Source organism: Haematobia irritans, chromosome 2, assembly GCF_050003625.1.
Source record: "Haematobia irritans isolate KBUSLIRL chromosome 2, ASM5000362v1, whole genome shotgun sequence".
Classification (NCBI taxonomy): Eukaryota; Metazoa; Arthropoda; class Insecta; order Diptera; family Muscidae; genus Haematobia; species Haematobia irritans.
The window spans coordinates 232,107,261-232,124,809 of record NC_134398.1 but is presented as its reverse complement, the minus strand read 5'-3'; the positions used below and the strand labels follow the sequence as shown (position 1 = coordinate 232,124,809).

The window sequence follows — 17,549 nt, the reverse complement described above, 5'->3', positions numbered from 1 at the left end:
ATTTTCAGCAGCTTTGTAAAGGCAGAAAAGTCAAGCAGCATTTACCCTTGCAAGGAATTCATCGATGTATTTATAAAGAAATGTGTCAATTAAATGCGCATCTTTTATGTACGCATTTCAACGCTTTCAGAAGCATAAAATATGGATGTGGAGAGCATGAAATCGTAACTTGCCACATAGTTCGTAACAAGTCGTGATGAAATACACAAATAAATCTTCTTTCTAGGAGTGCGACCTTGTAAGCGAGAGACGAAGCAACCGCTTACTCTAGTGCAACTCAGCTGCGCTAATTTCAACACACCATTATTTAAATATTTTAAGTACATTGTTCGTCTTATATGTGTAGAATGAAGCGCTGTATTCTGCACTGAAAATGTTGTGAGGAAAAGTAGTGCCTACTGTATGGACACTATAATTCTACTGCTCCAAATTTACAATTAATTTTTGCTGGGTATAGATTCCATAATGCATATACAGAAATTATGACTGATTAGATAGATTATTTGGTATTTGGTCTGTCCATCTATGTTCGCAAGACACAATTCATAAGTAATCTTTAGTAAGGAGTAAATCATGCGTCACCGTTAAAATATATATTAAGTGTAAAGTGTATAAACTACTTTTTTTGTCATAATTTTTATATTTTGCTTTATAGAGATTTATAATGGTTTTTCCTATTTTCTTTTTTCTTGCAGAGGAACAAGAACGTGTTCAAAAGAAGACATTCACTAATTGGATTAATTCATACCTCTTGAAGGTGAGTAAATAAAAACTATCGCATAGAAATGGGGCTAGAAACATGATATTAATTAAGATAACCTTAATTTATAGAAAAATACCACAAAATCAAATTGACACAAAAACATAATTTTGTCATATATATATGAAAAAATGTGTGAACAGATTACGACTAAAAGTGTACACAAAAAATACTTCTTTCCTACGAAATGGAATTTTAGACCAACAAAGATTTAAAAATGTCTTCATTATGATACCCGTTGTCAAGCTTGTCCCCAACAAACTTTATTTGGTCTTAAAAAAACAACAAAAGAAAACTTTCGTTCCAGGGAAAAGAAATGATTATTTTGCGTGTAGCAATTAGTCTATATTGATTTGTGTTGAACGTCATTTCCTTCCTTAAAGAAACTGATAATGATGAAAAATTGGCCCACGCAAAAAATATTACTCAAAGAATTATTCTTCCAAAGGTGTGAAATAAATGATTTCGTTTTGTTTGTCTATATAACAGCAGTAGAAGTATGGAAAGTCTATAATTATAATTTTCCCTTTCATTTGTTTCATTCTAAAAAAATGTATTCTTTTCACTATTGAGAGGGAGCTAAATAGGTGATTTGATTAGTTGACATTGGCCAATTATTTGCATATGATATACACTGAAAGAAGAGTTTTCTGAGGAAAGATATTTAAGACAAGCTATTCTTCCTTTGGACGATAAAAAATTGTCTTTAAATTAGGGTTTGGGTATAATAAAAACTTCTTCACAATGTTTACAAAATTTTATAATTTTTGTTTGCAAAAATGCAGGTTACACGATTTCCGATATTCAAATCAATCAAATAAATTTTCAGTGGAAAAACATATAATGAAATAACAGTTTTCTTTTCGGAGGAAGTTTACTTTTGACGCAAAAAAAATTCCTTTGAAAGTAAATAAAAATATTAGCAATAACCGTTGCATCGGTTTATTTGCTCTTAAAGTATTTTTTATAACAAAGATTTGTCTAAGATTTCGTTCCGGAGGAAAAATTGTTTCTTGGTAAAAATGTTAACTAAAATTTGACTTTAAATAAAATTTAATTTTAGGACGCAATATTAAAGAACATTATATGTAAAATTAAGAAATTTAATTAAAAACAATCTTGTAATTTTTAGTTTAAAATTTGTTTCCATTAAATTTATAATTTTCATATTCGCGATTTATTTTTGATGCAACTATTATTTATTAGATTTATTTTGAGGAATATTGAGTTCTTCATTAAAAGTTATTTTAATGGATAATATTGAAGTTTGATTCTTCAAAATATCTTTATATTAAACAGGCCAATTCTTCACCACATAGGGAATACCAAAATCCTTAAGTGAAGATCATTATCCAAAATTCAGTGTGTATACAGATGCATTATACTAAAGCTCAATTCGCTTCTAAATTATAGAAAATGATGAATTGAACATTCTAAGACGTATATTATTCTTAACGCTTTAGGAAAAAAGGATTTGTGATTGATGGCCCGTTGAAGTTTGTTCAACTGTGCAAGATTTTTTTGTTAATAAAATGTTTCTATAAATTACGAAAAATCGCTTCATTTAATTAATGATGAGAATTTTTTATCTCCACCTTTTTTTCAGTGTAATAAAGCATCACTATTTTGTTTATCAAAAATTAATTGGTCGATATTTCTTAGATTTTTTACCCACTTGAATGCAACATTTGTTCATTTGTGTGTCTGTACGTCCGTCCGTCCGTCCACCGATCCAATTATGTTGCTTTCAATTTCTATAAGTACCCAGTTTTGTAGTTGCTATAGATGTTATTCAGGTTTATGACTGTATGTGCCCATGAAATATGAAAAATTTTCCACACCATCAATTTTAAAATAGACCATAAATGAAACAACCAAATGAATTTCCACATGAATCAACACTTCATTTATTTCTATCTGTTTTTTTTTTGCTGTTAGGGTATTCATCTTTCTTTGTCTACAATTAGTCAAAATTCGCCACTTGCAGAAATAATGTAAACATTTTATATTGATAATAATTTTTTTGCCGATCACCACCAACCACATTAAATGAAATACTAATTTTCTACACTTTTCATTTTCATTTAAAATTGAAGACAACAGTGAAATGTTATTTACAGTTTCTCTGTGTGTGCTTTTATGCCAGTCCTAAAAATAAAATGAACGAAAATTATGGATTCTGCCAATGTTAATTATAACGCCATTTAAACCATTTGTGGGGGCAATAGCATCATAAGCAGATCAGATCACTAAAATTTAGTCATTCTTTTTATTGAGATGCTATGGTTTCTATACCTACATTAATGTCTTTAAGTATAAATGAACTCATAACTTCATGGAAATATAATTTAGGGAAATATTTTTGTTAATATATATGTTTAGCAATGGATGAAAATTAACTTACAAAGTGACGGTTTGGTGTAATAACAGGTTGGCTGATAAGTCGCCGGTCTAACAAAGAAAAACACATTTTTTGTCAAAATTCGTTTTTATTATTCAACATAGTTCCCTTCAAGAGCGATACAACCCATCAAAAACTGGGTAAGCACTAGTGATTCTTCCAGTAATACCGGTAATCAAAAAGTTACTACTTGTAGTATTACCTGGGATTTAAAAATAATAACCTACCTGATTAAAAAAAATACCTACCTAGGCAAAAAGTAATTCTTTCTATTAATACCGGTAATCAAAATAATATCTTGAGGTCCGGGTTCGGTTCTACAGTGGGCACCGTTAATAGTAGCGATAAGTAATGCCAAATTAAATTTCAGAAAAAAATGCCAATAAAATATACCTTTGTTTTCTAAAGTTGTATAGTACATAATTTATATTACAAAATAATATCATTGAACAGTTCCATGTCGTGGTGCGTGGTATAGTGTGTTGGATTACAAAACAACAGGGGTGAGTTCGCACTTTTTGGGTATCTTTATGGTAAAGATATTATTTTTGGAGAGCTGGAATGCTTGCGAAGGAGTACTTATTTTTCGACTGCTGGTATGCTTGCACGGAAGTACTTTCCTCCAATGTCATGCCCGTGTAAAAGTATTACTACTGATATATGTACGAGGAAGTTGTTACCAATTTGGCGCAGGCATACTTGTACTCATACCTGGTAATAGGAGTTTTTGCTGGGAACGATTATAACGATACCATTTTGGTAGTACTCCTTTGCCTCAAAATAGGCCTCAGTTTCGGCGATCACCTCTTCATTGCAGCCAAATTTTTTCCCTGTGAGCATCCTTTTGAGGTCTGAGAACAAGAAAAAGTCGCTGGGGGCCAGATCTGGAGAATACGGTGGGTGGGGAAGCAATTCGAAGCCCAATTTATGAATTTTTGCCATCGTTCTCAATGACTTGTGGCACGGTGCGTTGTTTTGGTGGAACAACACTTTTTTCTTCTTCATATGGGGCCGTTTTGCCGCGATTTCGACCTTCAAACTCTCCAATAACGCCATATAATAGTCGCTGTTGATGGTTTTTCCCTTCTCAAGATAATCGATAAAAATTATTCCATGCGCATCCCAAAAAACAGAGGCCATTACTTTGCCAGCGGACTTTTGAGTCTTTCCATGCTTCGGAGACGGTTCACCGGTCGCTGTCCACTCAGCCGACTGTCGATTGGCCATGTTTCATCCATTGTCACATATCGACGGAAAAACTCGGTTGTATTACGAGTTAACAGCTGCAAACACCGCTCAGAATCATCAACACGTTGTTGTTTTTGGTCAAATGTGAGCACCCATTTTGCACAGAGCTTCCGCATATCCAAATATTGATGAATGATATGACCAACACGTTCCTTTGATATCTTTAAGGCCTCAGCTATATCGATCAACTTTATTTTACGGTCATTCAAAATCATTTTGTGGATTTTTTGGATGTTTTCGTCGGTAACCACCTCTTTCGGGCGTCCACTGCGTTCACCGTTCTCCGTGCTCATTTCACCACGCTTGCGTTTTGCATACCAATAAATTATTGTTGATTTCTCTAGGCCAGAGTCCGGAAACTCATTATCAAGCCAAGTTTTTGCTTCCACCGTATTTTTTCCCTTCAGAAAACAGTATTTTATCAAAACACGAAATTCCTTTTTTTCCATTTTTTTTCACAATAACAGAAGTTGCTTCACAAAAGACGCTCTATCTCACAAACTAATTGACTTACAGACGTCAAATTTTGACAAGAATCGTTTGAAGTTGGTACTATATAAAAATAATATGCATTTAATACTTCCGACGCCATCTATGTGTCAGACCGGGGACTTATCAGCCAAGCTGTTATGAATGGGCCTGAAATACAAAAGATATCATATTTTGTTTAACCAATCCATCTTTTAGACCAAGGTTTTACGCTTAATATACGGACGTTCATCAAGAATCATCAACATCAAGAATGCAATATCTTCAAAATAAATCTATGCCTACTATTCAATGATTCAGAGAGTTGAATTTCAGAAATGGGCACTATGACGAGGATTTCGTTGAAATCAAGCATTTACCTCCAGAAACATTGTAGGTATTTTTAACGCTTTTTTGCACCATTGAGTTTGCCTCCACTACCAGCCCATTATAACTATTGATGGTGCGATATACAAGAATTTTTTCACTTTGAGATGTTCGGTTTCTTCAACACTCGCCTGTGAACTATACCGCAAATATCATTCTTTTTGCATAGACTGTAACACAAATGCTTTTGATGGCATGTGAACAATATAATAAACTGTTAATAAAACAAATTTATGAATATGGTAATGCTTTGCAAGTGCTACCCTGTACTAAAATTCATTGAAGAATTTTAAGTATTAAAAATTTCTTAGGAATGTACCCATCACTCCTCTGATGGGTTAATTGCCAATGAATCATCGTCTAGGAAAATGAAATTCTCTCATAGAGGAATTAACGTCAAATCTTTTTTTGTAGCTGCAGTATCATTTTATTTCTATTTAAACAAAATTACGTCAAATATTTATAAGAAGAGAAAAATCTATTATCTAAGAATGTATGTATTTAACAAATGCTATTGATTTATATGCTTGTATAATTCAGTACGTATTTTTATTGTAGATATTGGTTTTTATACACAAAAGAACACAGCAAAATACTTGATTACGTAGATTCAGTTATGGACTTGGCCAATATGAAATTCGTAGGAATGTACTTAGTATGTGTCATTATATTAGAAAGGAAAAGCATATTTAAATATTTGGCATTTTTTTCCAATTATATAATACTATCGGAGAAGATGAAAATTATTCTAGTTCAATGTCATATAGCGAACTCTATGTTAAATATTCGAGGAATATGTAAATATTATCTTAAAATGAAAATCTGGTTATATAGTAAATACATCGGATAAGTGAATGTATTCACTTGAAAAAAATTCGATATATTTATCACACATTCACGATATGTATGAAAAAAGTGAATTTTGTATTTTAGTGATCATATGACATTAGCTTGTGCAACGCTTGTTATTTGGTTATGGCACTATTGTCTTTTTTTTGGCACACATTTATGATGTATTAAAGCCATGTTAACACATATGTAGGACTTATCAAAATATTTACGTTTTTTTATCTCAATTGAAAATGAAGTTTGTGATAAGGCATCGTAAAAAAGTGTGTGGTTATTGTTTATATGATGAAGATAATAGCTAACAAATTCCTCAGCAATCAGCACTTGAATATTTTGCAATATTTGTTTTGGCTTTTTTGGGGGAAAATTTACCGAAGGCAATTGAGACGTATAAATGTGTGTCACATACAGGTACTTGACAAAATTCCCAATTAGTTAACATAATTTATTTGCAATATACTGCGTTAAAGTTTTTTTTTTGGTTTTTGTATATTTAAATTCGTCAATGTCATTGGAGTCAAATTTTATTATACAATAGGTCTCTGTTAGTTTAGTTTTGAAAATTTTTTTTAATCAAATTTACATTAGAAAGGATTATCAAAGTATTGAAACTATTGCAGGCGAAATTATTTCTCTTTTGTTGTAAAATGAAAACTCTTTATCTATTCTTTTGAATCAATTATATCTCCTTCACAATTATCTCTTCCCTTTTTGCCATTTTTTTTTAAATCTCGACATATATGAAGCGGCCCCCTTCCGGTTAAACAATTAAAGTATTCTTCGATTCAGCTTTTATCTACCCAATCAACCTGTTCTCTTGAATTTTGGCAATAGGTAGTACTCATAAGGAAAATAAGCCTTATGAGTACTACAGAGAATGAAGCCGACCCATTGTTTTTCGGCAGCAGCTGGCGCTAAATGTTTGCCTCCGACACGGCGGCTTGATCGTTATAAATATGTATATCCGGCAGCGGACAATTATCCATTATAAAATCAATTTGAAGTTATTCTAAAGGTAATGAGATTAGTTGTACAACCAATCTTACAATCAAATTTACATTTCATTCCAATTTTCTGAGCTAAATTTTTGCAAAATTATTATAGTAGCTTGAAATTGATTGTTTGTGGAGGAAAGGTTCAAAATTATGGCAAAAATTTGACAATTATTAATACATTTTCTTGACTTGAACCGATAATTTTGATTAATTGGCGACTAAGTTTTGGTCAGCGGCGACTGAAATCGGCGGCTTCATTCTCTGTTGTAGAGCGATATTTTTTGAACAATTTTTTGTGAGAAGGTGCATTATCGTAATGCAAAATCCAAGAGTTGTTGGTTTTTTTTGACAAAGTGCTTCACGCAAACTACGTATAACATTGAAATAATATTCCTTACTGAAAGTTTGAAGGATAAAATTGATCTAGAAAAATGAATAATGATTTTTCGTTTTTTATAATAGCCGGCTTGTTTGTTATCTTAATTAATTATTCTACATAACGAATTTATTGGGCAAGATGAAGGGAATTGATACTATTAGGCTATTGAAAAGGAAATGCCAGATTCCAATCTACACAAGCCTAGCTATACTTTAATTACAAGCCAAAGCGAATTTCCATACCCTACATTATAGATCTGTTTGGCGGATATGATTCATTTTGGATCTTATATGCCAACTTTTTATGAAAATTATATACTCGAATTATTATATACCCCTCCACCATAGGATGGGGGTATAGTAACTTTGTCATTCCGTTTGTAACACATCGAAATATTGCTCTAAGACCCCATAAAGTATATACATTCTGGGTCGTGCTGAAATTCTGGATCGATCTGAGCATGTCCGTCCGTCCGTCCGTCTGTTGAAATCACGCTAACTTCCGAACGAAACAAGCTATCGACTTGAAACTTGGCACAAGTAGTTGTTATTGATGTCGGTCGGATGGTATTGCAAATGGGCTATATCGGTCCACTTTTACGTATAGCCCCCATATAAACGGACCCCCAAATTTGGCTTGCGATTGCTCTAAAAGAAGCAAATTTCATCGGATCAGGCTGAAATTTGGTACATGGTGTTAGTATATGGTCTTTAACAACCCTGCAAAAATTTGTCCATATCGGTCCACTTTAACGTATAGCCCCCATATAAAGGGACCCCCAAATTTGGCTTGCGATTGCTCTAAGAGAAGCAAATTTTATCCGATCCGTCTGAATTTTGGTACATGGTGTTAGTATATGGTCTCTAACAACCATGCAAAAATTGGTCCACATCGGTCCATAATTATATATAGCCCCCATATAAACCGATCCCCCGATTTGGCTTGCGGAGCCTCTAAGAGAAGCAAATTTCATCCGATCCGGTTGAAATTTGGTACATGGTGTTGCTATATATTCTCTAATGACCATGCAAAAATTGGTCCACATCGACCCATAATTATATATAGACCCCATATAAGCCGATCCCCAGATTTGACCTCCGGTTGAAATTTGGAACATGGTGTTAGAATGTGGTCTCTAACAAACACGCAAGAATTGGTCCATATCGGTCCATAATTATATATAGCCCCCATATAAACCCTTCCCCAGATTTGATCTCCGGAGCCTCTTGGAGGAGCAAAATTCATCCGATCCGGTTGAAATTTGCAACGTGGTGTTAGTATAAGGCCGCTAATAACCATGCCAAAATTGGTCCATATCGGTCTATAGTTATATATAGCCGATCCCCAATCACACAAAAATTGGTCCATATCGGTTCATAATCATGGTTGCCACTCGAGCCAAAAATAATCTACCAAAATTTTATTTTTATAGAAAACATTGCCAAAATTTTATTTCTATAGAAAATTTTGACAAAATTTTATTTTTATAGAAAATTTTGTCAAAATTTTATTTCTATAGAAAATTGTGTCAAAATTTTATTTTGTGAAAATTGTATTTCTATAGAAACTTTAAACTTAATTATATACGTATTTAATCGGTCTTTTTTAGTTTAATATATACCACGTATGGACTATGTGGTATATATTACGGCCTTAGGAAGTTTTAAGATACTTTGCCATTGGCTTCAGTAGAAGTTTCTACGCAATCCATGGTGGAGGGTACAAAAGCTTCGGCACGGCCGTATATACTTGTTGTTCCTAAATTTAAACATTTCCACCACCACTATATATAATTTTTTCATATAATTACATTTTCATAAAAAAACATTTTTTCCCACAGCATATATCATATTAAAAAGCGTCTAGCTCGAACAGAAATTACGATTTATATTAAAAGCGGGTGGATGAAGAAGTACTTAGTTTTAAAGGTCCTTCAGAACACCTCTCCTGCAAAAAAACTGGAAATTGTTCTAAAGGCACAGCTTTGCAAGCACTTCCAAAACAGAAATAATAGATTTCCCTTCGATAAATTGCTCAAATAATGTCGGATACAATTATAACGAACTCGGTGGTATTGCTAGTGCGATCATTTAACCCTCTAATGCCCAATCTTTTAGTAAAACACACCTTAAGATAACAAAAATGAATAAAATAAAAAGAAAACTTAGTTGAACCTGTTCAAGAGCTTTTGCAGCATATACTGAATTTTACCGTATAAATTTTTCTTGATTAGTTTTCTTGCTTTTGTATTGTTAACATTGAATATTTAGGTTAGGTTAAGTTAGGTGGCAGCCCGATGTATCAGGCTCACTTAGACTATTCAGTCCATTGTGATACCACATTGGTGAACTTATCTCTTATCATTGAGTGCTGCCCGATTGCATGTTAAGCTCAATGACATGGGACCTCCTTTTTATAGCCGAGTCTGAACGGCGTTCCACATTGCAGTGAAACCATTTAGAGAAGCTTTGAAACCCTCAGAAATGTCACCAGCATTACTGAGGTGGGATAATCCACCGCTGCAAAACTTTTTGGGGTTCGGTCGAAGCAGGAATCGAACCCACAAGCTTGTGTATGCAAGGCGGGCATGCTAACCATTGCACCACTGTGGTTCCCGTGGTGAATATTTAATCAGCTGACAAAAAAATTGGAGCATTAGAGGGTTAAGACAGTTTTGCTACTTTTAATATACGTACAATAATACGTACTGTGTTCTGAATAAATAATACAAATGTTACATCCAGTACTAAAAAAGATTACTAATTTTGTTTGGTAAAATAAGCAATGATATTCATCTCCTTACCTTTGAGGGGGCCAACCCTAATGGAAATAAATCTGAAAGTTCCATGTAATTCGAATTTGTTTTTGTAATAACGATGCTTTGACTATTGTATTGTAGTGCCACGACGTGAATCCAGGTCATTCAGTTTTCTACAATATTGAAAAACAAACGGTGTCCCGAAGATTTTTAAACATGAGAACACTTTGATTTCTGATGATGTCAACTAATCTGAATATTGCATTTGTTTCTCCTAAGTCACATCATATTAGCAATGCAAATGGGGAAAGATTACAAATCATATTTTGAGTCTATTTTTGTGTCAACTCACCTTTGAAAAATTCAATTCATCATATAAAAATGACGATTGTCATCAGAAGAGATTTCAAAGAGAAAACGCATTAAGAACATTCAAATGACAAATGAATTTTTATGAGATATTGTGCTGCATATTTGGCCAGAAAATAAATGATCTAACCAATGACAGACTAGCACCCCCGTCGCGGTGTCGCATCTTAAGAATTCAGACAAAGTAAAATGCCATATAACCTGCGCAAGTGATTAACGATGATCGTTGCCGCCTTGCCCGTGAGCTACATGTGTCGGAGTAGACCATACCATCATTACCACAGGCGATTTGGGGCTTGAACGTGATCACCTTGAAAACCAGAATTGTATACATTTTTGATTAACAACTCAATGTAGAAGTGGAGAGAGAGAATGCGTCTGTCTTCAAAACAAACGGGATTGGTACCGCAAAAAACATGACTTTTGGATATTTAAATAAAAAATTAGACACTGAAGCTTATGGGTTGCTTGATTTGCTTGGCCTGTCAAGAAGTTGGTTTTTGATGGTGTTTTTTTATTTGTCGAAACAATGGCGATAAAAAGTGGTGCTATAACTTCCCTTCAAAACCGGTCACATGCAAATGTTTTTTTCTTTTATCAATGTGGTTATGGTATTGTTGGAGGAGTTCAGTGTAAATAAGTTTAATTTCATTTCAGTTGTTATTGGGTTAAAAGTTTAATTAGTTTTTATTTGTAGTTTTTTTTCTGCACGTTTCTTATATAGTTCATAGAGAGGATTTGCTTTTGTATTTTGCCGGCTTTTATAGAGTTGATAAACGATTGCAATTCGATTTCATTTGAGGATATTGTTTCCACAATACTTTCAATTTCCTATTGAATTTATGCGGTTCGATTGAAGATCACAGATGTATTTCACTATTTTAATGGAAGTAATATTTCATATTTCGTCCTAAAGTTGTGGTGAAAGTAAAGATATCTAGGATTCAAATCCTTGAATATTAATGAAATCGTATTTAAATTAGACAAATTTTTGTAAATTGAATATAAAGCTAAAAAACCTTAAAAAATAGGATTTGAAGTAAATGTAACTAAATTTAATAACATTTTTTAAGATTTCCATAGCGCGTCTTTAAAATAACGATAACTCAGTGAGATTTTTGCACTAAAAAAAGGCAGCCCGGATTTTGTCTTTACACCAATGATTTTGGCATTCATTCCGAGCCAAAGAAGCGGAGAATTGATGTAAGGATACTTTTAAGACACAATTCTCTTTCAAATTTAAGTTTTGTATAGTTGATTCTAGGAAACAAATTTTAATTTATTCGTTCTTTCAATTTTGTTCTTCATGTGCTATAAAAGTCTTTTAAAATCGTATTACCGACATCTTAAATTTCCAAATCCAGACTCGACTTCAAGTAGAAATTGTGTACAAAAAAAAAGTATATATGTAAGTTCGGCCAGGCCGAATCTTATGTACCCTCCACCATGGATTGCGTAGAAACTTCTACGAAAGACTGTCATCCACAATCGAATTACTTGGGTTGTGGTATCTTAAAACTTCTTAACATCGTTTTCTAAATTGTGAGTTAGTCCATACGTGGTATATATTAGACAAAAAAGTTATGTATAGTTAAGTCTACAAATAATTACGAATCGATATGGACTTTTTGCACGGTACGTAGAGAGCCAGAATTGAAATATGGGGGTCGATTATATGGGGGCTATATACAATTATGAACTTGATATGGACCAATTTTTGTGTGATTGGGGATCGATTTATCTGAGGGCTATATATAACTATAGACCAATATGGACCTAGTTAGACATGGTTGGTAACGGCCATAAGTAGCACAATGTACCAAATTTGAACTGACTCGGACGAAATTTGCTCCTCCAAGAGGCTCCAAAACCAAATCTCGGGATCGGTTTATATGGGGGCTATATATTATTATGGACTGATATGGACCACTTTTGGCATGATTGTTAAATATCATATACTACCACCACGTACCAAATTTCAACCAGATCGGATGAATTTTGCTTCTCCAAAAGGCACCGGAGGTCAAATCTGGGGATCGGTTTATATGGGAGCTATATATTATATACTAATATCACGTACCAAATTTCAACCGAATGGGAAGAATTTTGCTCTTCCGGAGGTCACCTATATATAATTGTGGACCGATATCGACCAATTTTTGCATGGGTGTTTGAGGCCATATATTAACACGACGAACCAAAATTCAAAATTAATAAATTAATAAATATTTTTGAAAATTCAATTACCAGATTTCGTCGACTGGCAGAATTTAAGATTTTTATTGCCAATAGTTTTCATGAAGTTTTTTTCTGTGCAGTAAAAGTAAAAAATGTCTTTAAAATTAAGTGAGGACATCTCTTATTTATGGTGAAGATACAAAAAGTCAACAAATTTAAAGACGATTTCTTTAGTTTTAAGGAAATTTTCAAAATTATTAAAGTCAAGTTGCCCTTAGTCAAACGAAATCTCATGTTAAGGTAATCACTTCCAAGTGGAGCCACTTAACTATAAGGACAAAACTATTTCAATGAAAAGTTGATCGACTTTTGGAAAAGGAAAAAGCTTTATATCAGAGAAATGAGTCTTCTATGCAATCTTTGGCCTAATGACCATATTTTTTTTTCTCATAAAACCAAAAATGAAACTAAAAGAAACAATCATTGGAGCCAAATTCTTACCATATTTACCACGTCGTTTCGTATTCTTACTATTTTTGTAATGTGTACGAAAATATTCTTCTGAATTAGTTAGCATTGAACTTATTTGTACGGTCATTGAGACATACTTGAAATAAACAAAATATCATTGGACTGGGGAAATTTTCTTCAAAAAAAATTAAAAAACATAAACACAAATTACATGTTTTGCAATAAATGTAAGCTTATTTTGACATCAGTTCTACCCTAGTTTTGGTTGAAACCCAAAACTTCATTACTACCACACTGAAAAAAAAGCATACTCGGTTCCAAAGATTTTGTCTTCACTTTAAAAAATTTGGTATTGATTGCGAGCCAAAGAAGCGGAGAATACAAGTAAGGATACTTTTAAGACACAATTCTCTTTTAAATTTAGGTTTTGTGTACTTGCTTCTAGGAAGCAAATTTTAATTTTTCGCTTTCTCAGCTTTTTTTCTTCATATGCTATCAAAGTCCTTTAAAAACGAGGTAACGGCATCTTTATTTTCCAAATTAGGACTCGACTTCCAGTAGAAATTATGCTATGTTTGAAGTAACAAACTTCTTTAAAATAAAGTTTTGAAAAACATGTCCTATATTTGAACGATTTTTTGCTTTGTAGTCAAGATGCAAAAAGACAACAAATTTAAAGACAATTTCATTAAATTTAAAGAATTTTTCTGAATTATTAAAGTCAAGTTGACCTTAGCCGATAAATTTTTTCTTTCATGTTAAGATACCCATTTTTAAGTCAAATCACTTAATTATAAGGACAATACGACTTCATTGAAAAGTTTATCGACTTTTGGACAAGGAAAATAACTTTATTTTAGAGAAATGCGTCTTCTATGCTAAGCAAAATTTGTATTCGTATTTTAAAGACATGAAATATTTGACCTCACGACAATATTTTTTTCAGTGCATAAGAGACGGATACCTTTGTGAATAAATGTTTTTCTACAATTTTATTGCCTCCTCGAACGAGCTCTGCCAATTTAACCAATGTCTCCCTTTGCCAAACACCGCACCAACAAGTCTGTGTTATTGAATATTGTACAATACGATCAATTTTAAATTCTAATGAGCAGAAATTCGGGTTGTTTTGAAACTTTCAAATAAGAGTTTATGTTTATTTATAGAACAAAATATATTAGAATAAAAAATCGAAGAATTTTTCGTAAATATTAGCTTATTGCCTCCTATGTTTTAGACCAGACCAGACCATCACATCAAATTCAATTTCGTGATTTACATGGTATTGAGTATAAAGCAAAACCTCTATTGTGACAGTATTCAGCAAATGTTGTGGAAATCTAGGAGTGATGAACCGTTTCTACAAAATCTTGGAGATGTTGTTTTCTTACATTTTCACCAAATTGATCTTATCTCCCGGTCTTAGTAAATCAAAACAGAAAACAGAAAGAAACAGCGCTTGTCTTTTCCACAAAACCCACATGGTAAGTGGATCTTAAAATTTGAGTGGGGAGTTGTTATAAAATGCAATTCCATGACAGCAAAACGGATTTCTGGATGGTATGGTCTTGAAAGTAAAAAGCAATGCTGATATGATGATGAAGTTGTAGCTGCAAGTCGAGTAACAATCATTTTTTAAGTCATTCCGCTACAAATCACCCAAAGCCCACGCAATCTCCTTAGATCCGCTGTTGGGATACACTGAATTCGTTGCATAGTGAGTGGTAACAAATTTAAGTGGCAAAAGCTGTAGTATATTCAAATTTTTAAGGAGTTTTTCTTATTGAGGAACAGCACACATTTGAGCTGTTTCATGTTTTCGGAGGTCCAATGTGATTTGCTATTTGTGGCCAATTTTATTTGCTGCAACATGCCAAATATCACACGCCTGGACAGACAGACGGGCTGGCAGTCAGTCACCAATAATATGTATGGCAACAGTCTTGGCCTCTGTCTATCGGTATGACTAAGGAGCGTGTATGAAATGGAAAAGTGCCACTTTTAGCCCAGGCGCCTGTCGCTTCTTCTAGCATTGCTTTGCACTGCTGTTATTGGCTTTTCGAGTGTGCTTTTTCTGCCTTATCTTGTTTGCCAAGTGAAGCCAAATAAAAATACTTGTTCCAATATAGTGTTTTTTATTTTCACATATTCGAGTTGTAATTGTAGTTTTAGTTTTTTTTTCGTTTTGAGCGAACAACTTTTATTTAACACTTTAGTTAGTTTTTATTTTAATGACAGTATTGCCAGATTGCCTTGGCCAAATGATATTGATTTTGAGAGAGAACTTTATATTATTTAACATTTTGAGGTTTTGTATCGTTTAGTCTAGAAAGCGATCTAGACTCAACAAATTAACCTTCAGATTTGATTTTATAGGCATAGATGTGAAAGGAACATTTTGATCATTTTGTTGACAAAATAATGGAAAGCACTAAACACCAAAGATTTGGCTTTACTTTAATGATTATTGTATTGATTCCGAACTAAGGTTAGGTGGCAGCCCGATGTATCAGCCTCACTTAGACTATTCAGTCCATTGTGACCACATTGGTGAACTTCTCTCTTATCACTGAGTGCTGCCCGATTCCATGTTAAGCTCAATGACAAGGGACCTCCTTTTTATAGCCGAGTCCGAATGGCGTTTCACATTGCAGTGAAACCACTTAGAGAAGCTTTGAAACCCTCAGAAATGTCACCAGCATTACTGAGGTGGGATAATTCCGAACCAAAGAAGCGTAGAATTCAATCAAGGATACTTTTAAGACAAAATTCTCTTGTTTAAATTTGGGTTTTGCGTATGTGAATCTGGGAAGCAAATTTTAATTGTTCATGTTTTCAGCTTTTTCTTCTTCATATGTTATCAAAGCCCTTAAAACTATGTTAACGACAACTTCAATTTTCAAATTCAAACTCGACATCCAGTAGAAATTATGCTATGTGTGAAGTAAAAACGTCTTTAAAATAATGTATTGAATAACATGTCCTATTTTTTTAACACTTTTTTGCTTTGTAGTCAAGAAGCAAAAAGACAACAAATTTCAAGCCAAAAAAAATCTTTCAGGTTATGATACCCACTTTTAAGTCGAATCACTTAATTATAAAAACAAAACGACTTCATTGAAAAGTTTATCGCTAAGCAAAATTCGCATTCGGATTTTAAGGACATGAAATCTTTGGCCTCACGAAAATATTTTTTTTTCAGCGTAGGTTTATTATTTTCTAAGGATTTCATTTTTCAATAAACCTGTAAAAAATGGACTGTATAGTCTAAGAGAGACTGAAATATCGGCCTGAGCTATACCCAGAGATGGCTGTACAAGGTTTTTTAGGTTTGCGTCAAAATTAGCCAAAATTACTATGTCCTACTCGATGGTGCAGTAAACGTAACCTTCCACAAATTTCTGCAGAAACTGACAGCGAAGAACAATCACACTTAAGTCTTGCATACGTGGACTGCTGTTTAGAGAGAATTTTTTAATTTCACGTTTTTGACTTATTTGAGACAATTTCCATACTAGGTTAGGTTAGGTGGCAGCCGGAAGTATCAGGCTCACTTAGACTATTCAGTCCATTGTGATACCACATTGGTGAACTTCTCCATACTAATTAGTATTGTCAAAACTCTAGCTAGTCATTCGTTGACGCAACAAAAGCTTGGGTGAACATTATTGACCACGCAAAACCGAAGAACTTGCGAATGAGAGATATAAAACAAGTTCAGTTTTCAATAAAAACAATGTAACAGGATATTTTGTCATCCTTTTATAGGGGAGCCAAACTAAACTAAATTAAATTAAAAAAATTTTTATAATTTCTTTTATATTTTTACATTAGGTTTACGACTTTTGCGACATACATATTATACCGTCGTAAATGTATGTCGCAAAATTCACAGTTTGCGACGATCCAATCCTGGCTATACCTAACATAATCTTCAAAGTGTTAGCTATCGATAAATTTCTATTCCTTTTTTTGTACTTTTATATACCCTTTTGATACAACTGTGTTCATTCAGTCTTGTTATTATTATTAGAGTTTTGAGTAGCTAAGCAGCGTACTACTTTATATTTTGTTGACACTTATTATTACTAATTATATTTAATAAATTACTTTGAATATAATCGCGTCCGCGTTTTAATCCTGACAACAGGGAGAGGTCATCACTTATGGGAAACCATAAGTAACAAATCAGGAGTGAGATAATTCTACCAAGTGGTAATAACTTGTGTTAACAACAAGGAGTCATAAGAAAAATCAGAGGAGACGTGAAAGGCAGATTGCTGGAT

The 17,549-nt window shown here is 33.2% G+C and overlaps 1 protein-coding gene across 16 annotated transcripts in view; it reads left to right on the top strand.

Annotated features, from left to right (window-relative positions):
- Positions 1-17,549, top strand: part of Msp300 (Muscle-specific protein 300 kDa) — a 235,060-nt gene that overhangs the window by 69,920 nt on the left and 147,591 nt on the right. For all 16 annotated transcript variants that reach the window (XM_075297876.1, XM_075297874.1, XM_075297868.1 and 13 more), the window contains one exon: positions 696-757. In XM_075297876.1, coding sequence (XP_075153991.1) covers positions 696-757 — 62 coding nt within the window. The remainder of the gene's footprint in view (positions 1-695; positions 758-17,549) is intronic.